This window comes from Passer domesticus, chromosome 14 (genome assembly GCF_036417665.1).
Source record: "Passer domesticus isolate bPasDom1 chromosome 14, bPasDom1.hap1, whole genome shotgun sequence".
NCBI lineage: Eukaryota > Metazoa > Chordata > Aves > Passeriformes > Passeridae > Passer > Passer domesticus.
Window position 1 is genome coordinate 7,976,492 of NC_087487.1, and position 16,286 is coordinate 7,992,777.

Here is a 16,286-nt window from a genome sequence, read left to right on the forward strand (position 1 = left end):
AATGCTAATGGTGGCACATGCATGAGTCATATAAATACAGCATTCTTAAAGAGCGAGAATAACATGTACAGCTAGGATCAGAGTGTCGTGTCTGAGCAACAGTCACATATTTCACAGGGTATGATATTCATAGCTGCTCTTGGCATGAAGTTGTTTCTTCTTCTGTGGAGTTGTTTTCATTTCTGAGATAAGGTTTAGGAACTATTTAAAACAATCTCAAACACTTCAAACATTATAAACATTTAGAACCCCAAACTAGAAGGCTAAAAAATTTAGATAAGCTTAGCTAATTTCAACACTTACAGCAGTGAAAAAAAACAAACAAGTCAATGCATAATCACATACAAAATAAAAGATGACATCAATCTAATAACACTCACTGAGATAAGACAAAGATATCAGATTTTCTTCTGTTGATAAGAAACTATCTCAACAGATACAAGAGAAGAACAATATTTGAAATAATATTATTAGCATTAAACCCTTAAAAAGGGTTATTTACTGTTATCTTTTATGTTATAGGTAAAGTCAAAATCAAATTACTGCTTGTTTTGGCACTGCTTGAAATAATAAGTTGAAATAATTATGCCTAAATACCAGAGAGAGACACAGATGTTAAGAACTATAGACTAGTACACTGGAATTCAAAGGATGACTTTTGGTGATATTGGACTTTTTTTGCTCGATAGGACACGCATAAATCCTTCTGAAATCCTCAATCCCTTTTTATAGTTAATAGAAAAAGGCATGCCTCCTTGTCCTTTACTTTCATGGTTTTTTTAGAAAATTTCACCCAACGTGCCTTTGAAAGCTCCTAAAGAAAATTCCCCTACTTTATGTTTGCAGTACCCTTCTTGCCTTATGGATTCAGAGGAGCATCCTGTTAGTGCTAAATGAAACAGGAAGAGCTACAGGATAAGACTAAAAAGTGCTTCAGTTTATACTCATCCATTTTATAAATATTCCTCTCACCTGGTTCATTTTTACCTTCAATAATAGTACATCCATCACATCTGTCTGTCCTTATTCCATCTTGGTATATATGCAGCTGAAGGACAAGAATTCCTTTGGTGATGCTGCAGCTGCACTGGTGATACCCAGAGTTATCCATAGTTTATGGGTCTGTGACAGCATTGACAAATCACTTGCTACTGCTCCAATAATCTACTCCAGAGAAGCTACTTGAGTGTCAGTCAGCAGATTGCTCTTTGCCACTACTAATTTAGCAAAAACAGATTACAGGACTTTCTGTGATATTTTTTTCTAGCCAGCTTGTATCCTTGTATCTTTTGCGCACCAAATTCTTTATCACAGCATCCAAGACATTTTTAAACGGCTCTGTCATCAACACAACCATAAATCTCAATTTTCAGATTTACTAAAACTTCTTATCTTGCAAGCCATTTTAAAAAATATGCTCAGGTCTCAAGGAAACAGTCCTCATGATTAGCAAAGTTCTGTCAGCATCAACAATAATTTTGCATCAGCAATAACTGGAGAGGTTTCAGGTATTTAATTCTATTTAGAGTTCCTGAGAGACAACTGTCCAGGGGTTCCACTGATCACCTGGAAAATGTGCACAAAGATAAAACCTGGCACCTGTCCCATGGGAGTAGTCAGAATTTCCCTTTGACAGCAAAAAAGAGAATCTCTTACTCTGTCGCAATAGCCTACTTCACTAATACATGAGAGGAAGACTTGAGCCTATTTATGAATTGTGGCTAAGCAGTATGGATGTAGGAATATTGTATTTATCAGTTTCTATCCACATCATCTGGAAATGTATTTTGCGTCCTCCCATTCTGGACAACTACAGATTATTATTGCACCACCTCCCCATCCCTCCCCAAAAAAGAGTTTAAGACCTCCATAATTTTGTTTACCTGATGAAAAGACAGACACAAACATGGTGCTGAGAAAGAACACCAAGACAGTTGAAAAAACTGGATTATTAAATTTCTGTGGTTCATTATCATTCCCAATACAGCACCAAAATAGATTCCTTAACTTGCAGTAATCTTGTTTCCTCAGTACCACACATCTATTAAAATGTATAGCAAGAGTAACCATTTCTTCCCCAGCCCGCTTACACAAGCATTTTAAAATCAGAACTACTTTTAAAATCTGACATGTCAAATGATGACCAAGATCTTCAACAACTGCAGCAAGAAGCTACTACTCACAAACTACCACTCACAGAAAGTCTGTGTTATCATTGAAAGCAACTGAGAAGAGTGCAACTCTGGAATCTTTTCCAGAGGCATAGTTTCATCAGGACAGAAGATCATGCTTATGCTAAGGCAGCTGTAAAAGACAAGATAGGGACAGAATGGAAGAAGCCACTAGGGAAAAAGAAAGCTAGAAAATAACAAGTGAGGACTAGAACAATGAATAAAAGTGTTAGTTATTCTCAATTACAGTGTACAAAGAAACAAACAACTGGGTAGCATTTCTTTGATTTTTTCAAGCCTCCACTAATATACATGCATCCATGCAATGTCTCTATATCCTTACAGAACTTTAAATCTGAGGATTACTCATGCACTGCTCATGTCTCCTCTCATTCATATAACCTAGTCATTCCAGTATGCATCCAAAACCATTTTTAATCAATAATACATAAGCAATCAGCGCAGAGTATATTTTTCCTCCAGCTAGTGACAGAGAATAGGACTATCTCATGGGGTTCTTGTACACTAAAAAATTATTTATGTACCAAAGATTTATTGACCTCACCTTGTGCATTACTAGAATGAAAATCACATCATTCTAAACCATTCTTTTGTATTAAATTGGAGAACTAAAACTACTATATTATAGTAGTATTCTATCTCTGCTTGGACAGATTGTTGTCTAACAACTCCTGCTTATATGGAGGGAAGAAACAATTCACTGAAGAATAGGTTATGTTTTCGTTATATAATGAAGATTAATTCAAAGAAATTGTTCTCTTTCTAGTACTTTTCCATCTAAAAGTAAGAAATCTGAACCTGACTGTGAATCCATTACAGGGGTAAGAGAGTAATAAAACCCAAAAAACATTCATAAAAGTAATGTAAACCCTAGAACAGCTATTAGTCACTTTTAAAAAAAGCTATTATTGCTCCAGCAAATATTAAAATGAAGATTGAATACCTTAAACAACTATTTGCTTAAATGACAAACTAAGTATTCTCTGGACATGCTTAATTACACACATAAAGAAGGGAAGGCAGGTTGTCAAAACTGAGAAGTTACAAAATATGTTTTGAGAGTTTTGAAGAACTCCTTTAAGAACAGATTTATAAAATGTTTTTTCCTAGACTGTGTCATTCAAGTAATAAAAACTAAAGATGTTTTGTCTTAGCAGCCAAACTGACATTACAGCCAAACACATCCTTCTTCAAAGGCTGCATACAAAGTATTCAAAAATGCATTTCCATATCACAGAACAGCTAAGGCTGGAAGGGAACTCTGGAGGCCTTATCTAAGAACCCTGCTCAAATTGGGCCACACAAAGCAGGTTGCCTAGGACTATGTCCAGATGGATTTTGACTAACTCTAAGGGCAGACATCCCACCTGCGGATTTCATTATCTGTGAATAGATTGACTGTAATATCCATTACCCAGCTCACTGAGAGTAAGCTGAAAGTAAAATAAAGATTTTGCTCCAACAATACTACCTGTTACTCATCAGAAATAATTTTCAGGTAACATATTCCTTGAGCAGACTACTCCAGCTAGAAAATGTATTTTGCAATTTTAAATTCTGAAAAACTGTTACGTGTTCTGTGGACAGACATAAAGGTAAGAATATAATATTCATCCATAAGATATAAAAACATGAAAGACAATAGGTATTGCTAACAGGTACTGCTAGGTGTGCTACAGGACCTGAAGATCCATTTGTAACAAACTGGTTGGTGACTGCTGCAGCAGAATTCCTGACTGAAACAAGTATCCTCCTCCTTGATGGCATGGAAGACACAGTGTGAAGAGGAAAGAGAGCTGCTGCTCAAGAGTGAATGCACATTGTTCTCAGAATAAGCTGAGAAGTAGTGTGTTGTAGCAGTTCATTTGTAGATTCCCCTTAACCTCCTGATGTATTCCCTCTCTCCTTTATTTCCCTCCCTCTTTTATAATAGTCTATATTATTTTATTTTTGGAAACATAAGTGAAGGTCCTAGTATGACATCTAGTAACCATACAGATACTTTGCCCCATAGACTACACCTAATATCACATTTTCATAAACTGGTCTTGGTGTCAAATGACCTCTCTGTAAATATAAGAAATGTTTCAGTTATTCAGAAGAAAAAATGTCAATAGATTAAGAGATTGAAAGAAGATTTTCACCTGCTGGGTTAAAAGAGGAACATACATTTAGTTCCTAGAAAGGATTGCATGGGATCTATCAAAGTTAGTTCTCATTTTCTAACAACTGTTATCTACCAGTATACACCAACGCACAGACTTTAAATAGTAGAACCAATTTAGGTTTCAAAATTTGGGGTCTTCCTTGTGTGCTTTCTTTAATTAAGTCCCAAGACCATTATATTACTATTGTACAATGACTAGGTAAAATGAATGTTGTTCCCTTCTCCCATGCCTCACAAAATCAGGAAAAAGTAATGAAAATCCTAGTTATTGATAGCTGTTCACTCATATACACACCACCTAGTATCTAACAGAATACTGTAGAAAAACAGCTGCAAAGTACAAGTATACAATTGAGTGTCATTATTTAAATGTAAAATAGACTTTAAAGTAAACTCTACTACTATCAAAATTTTAATGCATTTGACTTTCAAGTTGACTATATATTTATTGCAAAAGTAGTTCATGTAAAAAAGAAGCACCATAGTAGCTCAAACTCATTACTACTGAATACCATCTTTGGCTAAAGGCACAGTTTTTCATCTTTTTGTATCAGATGATTATTTTTCCAAGGCAGATAAAGGAAAGATTCAGTCAAGGTGACAATTACCATCTGGCTAGCTACAGTCATTATGATGCTCCCAATTAAATGCACATGCAATATTATAACAAATGTTATTAGAATTACAGTTAATGTTTACATTGACTATCACCATATTTGTATATTACTAGAATATTACTTTGTCTATTACTAGTAATTATTTTGTATATTATTAAAGTTATATATATATATGACTGTCTGCTTTGAAGTCTGATATTACGAAAGATAAAATTCATGAAAAAATCAGCGTGAAACCCCCCTGTGAATTTAGTTCCTTCCTAAAGGAACTTCTTCCCACACGGTTGCTACCACTTACACTCTTTCTTCCACACTCTTCTCACCCCATTTTGGGGACTGACTACTCTGAGAGCTTGTTGGGGCATACAAATAAGGACAAGAATCGAAGTAAGAACAGACATAGAATCAGTTCACACTTTTACTCTTGGAAGCACAAAACAAGTTATGGGTTGCATAGGGGAAGAGCACACTGCCCATCAGGATTAATACAGAACCAACCATGACTTGAAAACTGTTGAAGAAAGCAAGAGTGTAGTATCTGAACACTCTGTATTACTCCTATAAATACATTTATAAAACTACGAGGAAACCAAGAACAGCATACTATTCAGTTATTTTTAAGACTTAAACCTTGTGAAGTTTAGTTTTCAAGTTACAGAAATTCAAAGAAATATAGCTACTTACAAGCATGTCTGACTAAACATATTCAGAAAACTGTTTAAAAAAAGATGTGGGAGATTTAATCTTTTGATTTCTATAGAACTATTTCACCCTCTAAACAGAACCAGACATAAGCAGATTTTTTTCTGCTGAATTCAATGGCAACAAGAAAAGGTACTATACAAAAATCAATGTCCAATTCTAATGAGAACAATGTTTTACTTAAAAGACAGTATTAAATCACTATTACCTCCAGCAAGGATCTTCTCCTCCAAATCATTCATTTGTTTCTTGTATGCTTTTAAAGCAGCTTCTTTAAATGATGGTCGTATCCTTTTTTTCTTTGGAATTTCAGTAACTTCAGTAATCATCTCTGGGACATTCTGATTTTCATCCTCCCTTATTTCTACTTCAGGAGCCATGTCACTTTCAACTTCCAGTATCTCTTCACTGATCACACTGTCAAACTGTGTGTCATATTGCTCTTCTGGTAGCATTGCATATGGAGTTTCGTACAAAGACTGGTCCAGTTCATACTCTTGGACCTGCTCACTAGTTTCACTACTATTAGTTCTATTTTCTAGTTTAGCAAGGACTTGTTCCATTACTTCTACATAGTCCGTTTCATTCTCACCAGACGGTTCAATTAATTCTTCCTCATACTCTGCTTTGTAGCAATAAGGCTCAGCATAAACATCAGAATCAAGTGTTGTAGTTGATTCATTTGCAGTAGACTGAGATAATGTCCTAAATCTTCCCATAAAAGATGATCCACTGTCTTCATACCCACTTAAACTTTGTGTACTTTTATTCCAGACTACTTCTAAAGCTGACTTAGCACGCTGAAGCGTAGATCCAAATTTAGGAAAGCTGAAAGTCTTATCAGAAAGGTCTATGCTTAATCGGCTGTGCCATGATTTAGGGGCGGTTTCCTCTGAGTCGTCACTTGGTAGCTCACTTTGACTTCGGTACATCATAGGCAATTTGTTTTGATTCTGATAAGAGCAGATAGAATTTGTTTCCTGATAATCATCATATTGACCAGTCCACTGACTTTGTGTTTCACTGTCAAGGCCCGGACAAGATGGAGAAGTACCATCTAGAGTGAAATCATAGCTTTCAGTATCATACTGGAGGTCAGAATTTTGGCCCTTTCCAAAATCTGTCTGTTGGTCTGAAGGGCTGCTCATATCATACACAAAAACTTCCTGCGTGGATGAGTCTAGGCCCAAATCTGCCCCTTGTTCCAACTGATTCCAGTTTTTCCATGGGGAAAGATCATCCTGTAAAGAAAGCTGACTATCATCATAATGGTTTATGTCTCCAGACACATGGATTATTCCATTGCTTACTCCACTATCAACAATTTCTATGTTCCCTGTTTCATTTTGCTCTGGATACTGCTGCATGTCTTGGGCAAAAGTCTGTTCCTGGGAACTGCCATACCAGTTTAGAGAATCATCTTGCCTTCGCTGCCAAAGTTCTCGATCAGAGGAAGACAACAATGAACTGCCATTTGTTCTGCTAAAATACTGGTTTTCTGAAAAATCCTCTGAGTAAGACTGACACAATTTTGAGAAATCTGATTCTGAACGGCTAAGCTTTGGTGTTGCAAAGTCATTCTGTAAATGCCATAAAGGAGTCACATCTGAATAATAGGCCTTTGATTCTTTTTCCATAGTGTCAAATTCTGGTGACTGATTGTCATAACTTCTTCTTTGTGAAAAGGTGCTATTGTCAGCAGTTCTGTCAAGGTCTTTAGTGTTTGGGGACTCAGTAGCCCCCTTTGTAGTGCTTGTTTTTATCTGATGTGCTGATTTAGATATTTTTGCATAACTGTTCTTATTTATATCTGATTCCAAGTCTTTATCACTGTCAGGTGACTCCCAGTCATGCATTTTAGATTTTGTCTCCACAGTTAAAAGTTTCATATCCATGCTTTCATATGTCTGAGAGGAAGGAAGTCCTCTTTCTTTTTTATCTTTTATTTCATGGGAAAATATATCTGTAGAAATTCCAATGCCAGTTCCCTTAAGTTTATAAGACTTTTTTAAAATCAAATCTCTCTGTTGTGATGACTCAAAGTAAACAAGAATGGGTCTTGGCTTTGCATTTGGACAGTCTCTTTGCTGCCCAAGCCTTTGGGCAAATTCAATTTTAATAGTGCTTTGTGCCTCTGAGAATCCCATTTTTTCCATTAATATTTTGTAAACTATGCTTTCAGCTTTTTCAAGTCGCTCTTCAGGCACATTTAGAAACCTAAGACTTGCTTTGTTTCCTGGGTGGCCTATCTGCTTAATATAGTCATGTATGTCCCGAGTTTCTCTTCTGGACTGTACAAATCCAGTTCGCAATTGTTCAATTTCATTTTGCACAACTTCTACACTACTAGAAATTTCATCAATTGATTGTTTCAGAGCATTAACATGCCCTCTTAATTCAGAGAGTTCTGTTTCAATTTGACTTATTCCCTGAAGCTCTTTAAAGATCATTTCCATAACATCATGGGTTTGGCTAATACAACCAGTTGAACTAAAGCCAGGTTCAAGAGTATTTGATTTCTGGTGACGGCCAGTTCTGTCCAGAGATTTACTTCTTAACCCCCATGTTTTCCTCCATGAACTTAGCTCCGAGTCTGATGAGACACATTCTTGGCTCTTCTTCCATTTCCTTAGTTTTCGTAAGGCTCCCAGCTTCAGTGTGTGTAAAGTGCGCTCTCCATCCGAACTTCCATCAGAGGCTGCGAGGCTGCTCAAGCTTTTCCTGTTGCGTCGCACAGGCATTGTGTGGGATAAGTATTCGTTTTTCTTGCAATTAGTTTTTACTTCACTTAATGACTCAGAACACGAGCTATCGTTTGAAGACAGGTCTTGAACTATATCTTCATTATTAGTGTTTGCTACAAAAATATGCCTTTGCAGTCCATTGGCAATAGCAACTCTGTAACTGAATGTTGGAGAAAGTGAAAATTCTCTATTGCTTTCCTCTTCTTCTGTTGATAAGTTGCGAGCAGATGGGCACTTGGCAATCTTTTTAACGGTGCTTTTAAAAGTATTGGAAAATTTTGGATTTTTTGTTTGTCCAATCTGACTTATGTCTTGTTCCTTTTTGCTCTGACAACTCTCTTTCCTTTTTGTACTATTTCCCGATTTCTTTGTAAACATTCCTTTGCAAATCTTATATATATAAGATGAGATCAGGCTCTTGAAGAGAGCAGAAACCATGGAGTGCAATTTATTTTAAGCTGTTTCCATAAAACACAATTTTTGATCCAGAGAAGTATTTGTATCTCCAAAAGGATCATTGGCAAATGTTTCAATGGAGACTATAGCCATAAAATCTACTGATGCTGTGGAATAATGTGACAGAAAAATTTTTACAAAAATCACACATTTGCTTGTCCGAAACAAAATCCTGAAGAGGTTTTGTACGTCTTGCAAAATCTCACTGTGTTGCACATGGCTTCTTGAAGTGTCTAAAAAGGAGGGAATGACATTACAATAGCTGTCAAGCAAACTTATAATTCAATAAAACTGATGATGCTTTAACTAGGTTACAATGAAAACACAGATGATTCCCCATAATTGTCTGAATAGATTTTTTCATGAATAATTGAAGCTGAAAACAGTTTTAGGCAATATCGTTAACAACAACTAATAAGCTATACTTATTTCCAGACTTCACCCATTTTAATTCCCTGACTTTAACAGAGATATTCAGTTTAAAATGCTCTCTGCTTTCTTTCAAAGTACTGACATTTCAATTTAGATCCATGTGATACAGCAGTGATCAAAAAAAAAAATGGACAGGGTAACAAATGGTTACTAGCTAATAAAAGAGAAGTAGAAAGTTTTCTCTTGCTTCATCTTTTAGAACAAGGTAGGATTCAGGTACAAGTGAGTACGGTCTACATGAAGTGCTGTTCTATCTTGACATTGAATTATGTACATGACTATAGTTTGTGGAATAGTTGCTTTGATACCAGACTTATATATGCTATGATAAGCCAGAACTCAGGAGTGGGCTTATCTTCTTGGTATTTTTCTTTAAAAAGTAAAAATTAAATAACTCATAGAACATAAAAGAAAATAATGACAACTAATGGAAATTCTCATTCAGGTTATTAAATTTGACATTTTTCTGGTAACAGAAAAAACCTCCCATAAACCTACAAAAGCATGGTTTACAAGTTGCAGAACATAAACAGGTGCCATTACAACAGGAAAGCTATTTGATCTAAAAGAAGTTTAAAAAGCTTCCATCGGGAAACTTCTATCTGGAGATTTCTATTCCATAATACAAAAGCTTGTATTCCACAGAAATACAGTCAATACATTTTAAACATGTTAATGTATACTTCTGTACGGCATACCATTCACCTCCCAGTTTCATAGCTGCAGAATAAAAAACAAGGCAACCAGCTCAGAAAAATCCAGCTCTGAAAAATCCATCAAAGAAGTTATTAAAATGGTCATTTTGGTTTCTAAAGCAGCTAAAAATTCTTTGGCAGAATAAGAAGTCTGTTTAGATAAAGAGTATATAGAGGGTTAAAAATTTCTCTGTGGTGTCTGAAGAGGAGTAGAGAATATGAACTTTGTCTGCAAACTTCCTGGCACTCTATGAAACATCATGGTTCACTGACACACCTCAAGATCTGGTCTTTGCATTGCATAATTTGTCTTCTTTGACCTTACTATTATACTCCATATGTTTATTCATTACATATATACACATATGTAATGGTAAATAGTAAATACTAACCCCTGATAAATACTACAGCAGCAAAATGCACTGTGCTGCACAGAACACAGGCAAAGCTGCTAAAAGCCTGGTTGGCCTCCTGGAATTCTGGAACAGAGAATGTAAACAAATTCATTTCCTTTCCAGTTATAACAAAATTGGGATGCAGAGTGAGCCAAAGACTAGAAAACATCCTTCACTCTTCCCAAAATGGCTATTTATTGTTTTATAAAAAGATGAAATATCTGTGGGACATGAATCACATTTTTAAGACATATGCATCAGCATAGTCTTTGCCACTTTTTCTTATAGATTATGCCTAAAGTACCAAGAGTGAATTAAGAGCAAGCAATATTTGGAAGCAAAATAATGGTCAATGCGACTGCATGCAATTTTCAAGGAATGCAAATGACATCTCTCGGAATATTGATAAATTTTCACTAGAGCCAAGGCTGCCTTGGTTTCACATATTATTAGCAGAGAAAGGAACCATCTTAGGACACTTTTCAATGTCAAAGGCGTGTTTCTGGATGTAGAAACACTTGTTAACCATTCAGCTCTTACACTGAATGCTTGTAACCATTTATTGAGCAAGATTTGAAGTGTGATTGCCTACCTCCTTTGCCCACATAGCCATAGATTTTTAAATGCTCTCTTATATAAACTCCACTTAGATGACTTGGACATTCTTCAAATGACTTCAAATCAAGAATGTAAAAACAAGCCAGAAGGCTTGTTTCCTGTCTCAGTCTAAAAAGCATCAAGAAATAATGAAGTCATCACTGGCATCTGGAACATTTCCATGCACTTTCAACAAGGTTTAATGCTTCTCTGCAGAAGAATCTTTATTTCACAGCAAGCCATATACATATATATGTGTGTGTGTGTTTGTTTTATCCAGTGTGTAACCAATGCTTTTTATCAGAGATAACTGGAAGTATTACAAATAGCTGAACATTCAGAACTGAATTTATTTAAACCCAGTTTCTGACAATGCCATAGTGAATTAAAAGCTGTACTGTTACAAACACAGGGAGATCTGCTAAATGGAGCAGATTTATGTTCTCTCATGCGAGTTCTATTCCATGTCAGCTGTATTAGTCATATGATCTGTTAATCAGTTTACAGCCTACCATTGCTCTGTCAAAAACTCATTTTCTACAATAGTACGTCTACACATGGAATCAAGTTTGTGTCATTACAGATCTCATCCACTTTCTGTAAAGATTTGCATAGGTTGTTCTTAACATTTTAAATCAATGTAAAGTTAAAACTCCATAAGATAAGGAAGTTTTTCAACAAGCACACAGAATGAAGTAATTTTTTTGAATGAGCTGCAAGTTGTCATTTGGAGACTTTTTTGTTTTATCCAGCTCTTCTGATGAACCATTATGATGTAATTTTTTAAAATTCTCACTTTACTAATATATTGAATGAAAACAATTTTCATTATGAAGCTAAACATCACAGGGTTAACCTATTCTAAGCATAAGAATTCATGTTGAAATGTTACAGCTGTGAGGTATGGACTTTATGCTAGATGGTAATAGAGCAAGAAACTGGAAAGTGTTATGGATTGTGAGACTAGAAATAAAAGAAATTCTTAATAGGGTCCTTCTGTAAAGAAAGGATAATCTGGCATATCCATCAAATTTTGACCCATACCACATCTGAAAATAGCTTTGTCGATCAACTTGATGGTGAACAGATAATGTAGACCAGTTTCAAGCACATTCAACTGGATTTCTTGATAACAAAGCATTGTCAAAATAAAAATGTCAGTTGGAAGCATTATTTATAAAGGATCTTTTTCCAAGTCTAAAACTAATGTGTCAGGTAGAAGAGGGGAGGAGTGGGCAGAGTTAAAAATGATAGCTTTTAAAATAATGCAAATAGAATATTTTAGTTACATATCTGAACACCAGACCCACATTTAAAAAAAATATTTTAACAAATCCATCCCTTTATTTTTATAAAAAAGGAAAAGTTAATAATCTTAAAAATATAATTTTAGTATTTGAATAGAATAGCTAGATCACTGCTCAGCTTCTGTTCAGACCCTAGTAAATGAAGCTGCAGAGCAGCAGCTCTCTCCAGTAAGAGGTAGCTTCATGGATGCAGACTGTCCCCTTATAAAGCAAGATCCAGGAAGAACCATAGCTTTGCTTAACCTTCATACTGTTAATCAACTACAAGGGGTCTGAAAGGGGGGAAGGCAAGAAGGTGAGACTGAAGCACAGTTTCTCTCTATAAAATACCCTGTGTCAGTTCATGTTCACAATACCAAGATGGTAGGGGGAACCAAAACAAAACCAAGACGTCTTCATCTGCAGCAATACCAGCCTGTATTACTGCAAAAATAGTCACTAGAGTTTATAGATAGAAACATATTTTATGATATGCAAAATACTCCCCAGAAATCAATTAATTAAACATAACAAAAAAAAGTGTAAACAGTCTACCCTGCATCTGCAGAAACTGAGGCTAAGAGAGGTTTGCTAACCATCAGGAACTTAAGGAATCAATAACAGAATTCAGATATACAGATTTATTAATTATGGTCCCTTACTAGTCTTATGCTTGCCTGGGAATAAGTTTATCTAGACATAACTGTACCTGCCCTCAGCTCAGGTCTGCTGGGTGAAACCTATGCTCCTTTCCTTTTGACAAGCATTACAGTGTACACTCCATATTGCTTCATTAATTTACTATAACAGGAGCACTATACTGACAATCATCTCAGATGACCTCATTCAGAAGCACTTAATTTAGAGCACTTATCTGCTCCTCTATATTCTTCCTAAATTCTCCTTGTGGTCTTAACTACTGACATTTTTGTTCTGTGTAATTTGTGAGTCTCAAAGTATAATGACATTTTTCTTAACACTGCATATGCTATGTGGAGGACCTGCCTGAAGACCCTGGCAGAGGCAGGGCCGAGAGCAATGAAGAGACCCGCTTTCTCTTTTGGGTGATTACTCTTTGATGCAAGAAGCCCTCAGGTTTTCACAGTAGCAAACTTTTGCCTATCCTTTTAGCCCCTCCAACATTCACACAAGAGCATGGAGTGCTATCAACACTCTCACCCTTTGGCTAGGAAGCTGTTCTTATTGTTCTTCAAAATTATTTGGAAAGTTTACTAACCACTAAACTGCTGATTCAAACCCCAGTCTTAAGAGCCCACAATCTGCTTATTTTTTAACCCACAAGGCCTACTGGTGTCCTGAGGACATCGCACATATATTCATGGGGTACATTACAGCTTCTTCCAATCTAAAAATCTAACAGTCATACTGCAAGACTGATCATTTATGTCTATTATGTATCTCTTTTGTTAGCATATAACTTAATAGAGTTTAAGGAAAAAAAGATGGAAGCAGCACATGCTTAAACCCAACTGGCTCATTGTGGTTTAGAACATCTAACCCAGAAATCATACATCAAACTTTGTGCATTAGTGAATTACCTCAGTAGTTAAGCAGTTGCAATTAAACTAATCTGTAATGTAGAGTAACGTATTGTCTTCAGATCAGCTTAGAAGAAAATGTACATTCCTAGCCAACTAGGATGAGTAATTTTTCTGGAGAGAAAAGTCATCTTCACTGCTTCTCTACTATTATGACCACTATGGAAAAAGAGAGGAATATTTTTGTTCAGTAAAAGATGGGTTTTTTTTTTTATAATTACTGTTGAAGACAGACAAATGAAAGAAAACCCCATTATTTTACAATAACTTACAGAATAACTTTTTTAATTATACTATTCTCTACACCTTTGTATTTGTAATATTTGCATTTTTGTCTACAAAATTTTGTTAAGGCAACTGAGGCTATTGCAATTCAAATATTTATTAACTACTAATAAGATTGTTGAAAGCATTTAGAACATTATTTCTTTAGAGACAAATCTATAGTGTGGTATTTAAATTACAAACATGAAAACCTGTAATTGAAGCAACTATTCTTAAAGGTCAACAGTCTTGACTAGACTAAAAACAGAGGAAGAGATGTGCCAAATATAGTAGATGAATACTGAGATGTAAAAAGCTATAGAACAGATTCTAAAGGTAAATTGTGGCCCATCTGGAGAGCCCATAGATAATGTAGGCCAGTTGAATGTGCGCACAAGAATAGGAGACTGCAGGTGATTTGGATAACAGCTTCAATATTATTTGACTAAATGTGACTTCTTTCTCTTTAATCTTTCTAGTTGTTTTCTTGACTTTTTCAACTAAAAAAAAATACACTGTAGGGTATAACCAGGTGGTAATAATGACCTTTTCCCCCTCTTACAGCTGTATACATGCTGTATGCTGTCCCATACAAAAACCTGGTTTTGGTCAACACTCAGTTCAAAACCTACTAAGATTTAGACAATTTTACCAAATAGTTAATTTCTATTTAAATGCAGACTACTAAAGGAATGGAAAACATGGGGAGGGAAAAGTTATTTTCTGACTATATGGAGATTACTGTATAACTAAGTCAGTACTGGACATATTAGCTTTGTTAGACTATTACCAGCTTGTGATTGTGTCAGATTACCATAAATAAAAGAACTACAATGTAATAATCAGAACCTATTTAGTGTCTATTAAAAACCAGAAAGTATCAGCATACATTTTGAGTTAATCTCAGTTCTGTCCCTAGCTTTGCCTATGTTTTAATAGAGGGTCTTTTAAACATCACATCCTGAGAACCCAAGTGATTTAATTTACACTGAAGCATAACCTATATGCAGATACTGTATTTGCAGTATACTTAGTGTACTCAAAACTTCTTTTAATACTAACATTTTAAAAATTTCAGCAACTTTTTAGGATAGTAATTCCATCAGAAAAGATAATTACAAAAACAACAAAAAGAACCCCACCCCATTTTTTTCCAGGTAAGAATTTTAATCCTCCAACTGTACTGGCCTGAGCCTTGCAATGGGCAAGGCACTGCCCTGAATTAGATTTCTGTTGGACAGTTTACCATGAACTCAGTGACCACATGTGCACTACATCACTCTACAGCTTTGATTTTTTTTTTCTTTCTTTAAAGTTTGGGGGCATTTTTTAACTACTTAAAGGTAGAGAACAACTTTATATGGGCAAACTAAGTCCTCTGGATTCCATTCCTCTGCACAGATAGATTTTACATGTTTTCTAAAATCTAGTAAACTAATAGTTACATCAACCTTTTAGAACAAAAAGTTATGAAAAGGAAAGTTTTTGATGAAGTGGTCTTTCATTTGAAAAATGGTAGCAATTGTCTGTCATATTTAATTTGAAAAATACCACAAGCACAAATGACTACAAGTACTGTTGACAACATACACCAGGATGAGTGGGAGACACAGACAGAAATCATGCTTAACACCTGAAATGACATTCACTGATAAGGATAGTAGACATTAAACATGTTTCTAAATTTGTTGCAAAAACTTTATTTAAAAACTCCTCTGCTATCTTTGCTTCAATATTCAGACAAGTATGGTACTCAGATTTGTACCTGAAAGCAAGAACCTCTGCTACCAACCTAAGAGAATGACACAGATGAGAAAAATAAAACCAATGTAACAACCTTCTTAGGTGCCAAAGAATTTTTAGGCTTCAGAGCTGTAGTGGTCTCACAAGGCAGAAGCTATTATACTATATTCTTCCTGGATTTTCACAACACTACAGTTAAAGGAAAATTTGGAATTTTCAGTTCTTATTGATGCTTTAGTGAATTGGGAGATATTCTGAGCTGTGAGTATTCTCTTACTGTGTAACACTCTGGAAACCCAGTACTTTACCTGAGATTTCCTAAGTGTTTTCACAGCAACATATAGTCATTATGGTAATGTGCTGACATCACTGCAGGATCAAACAAATGGTACAGTGACAGAAAACCTTTATGCAACTCTCCAAGTTGTGCATATTCA

The 16,286-nt window shown here is 35.4% G+C and overlaps 1 protein-coding gene across 11 annotated transcripts in view; it reads right to left on the minus strand.

Moving 5' to 3' along the window:
• UNC13C (unc-13 homolog C) overlaps positions 1-16,286 on the minus strand; it is a 172,594-nt gene that overhangs the window by 113,483 nt on the left and 42,825 nt on the right. For 2 of the 11 annotated variants that reach the window (XM_064389633.1, XM_064389632.1), the window contains exon 2: positions 5,887-9,111. The exons of 8 other annotated variants lie outside the window; for them this stretch is intronic. In XM_064389633.1, coding sequence (XP_064245703.1) covers positions 5,887-8,860 — 2,974 coding nt within the window. In that variant the 5' untranslated portion in view covers positions 8,861-9,111. Of the gene's footprint in view, positions 1-5,886; positions 9,112-16,286 lie in introns of those variants that run through there. One more of the 11 variants, XM_064389643.1, reaches the window with a different exon arrangement.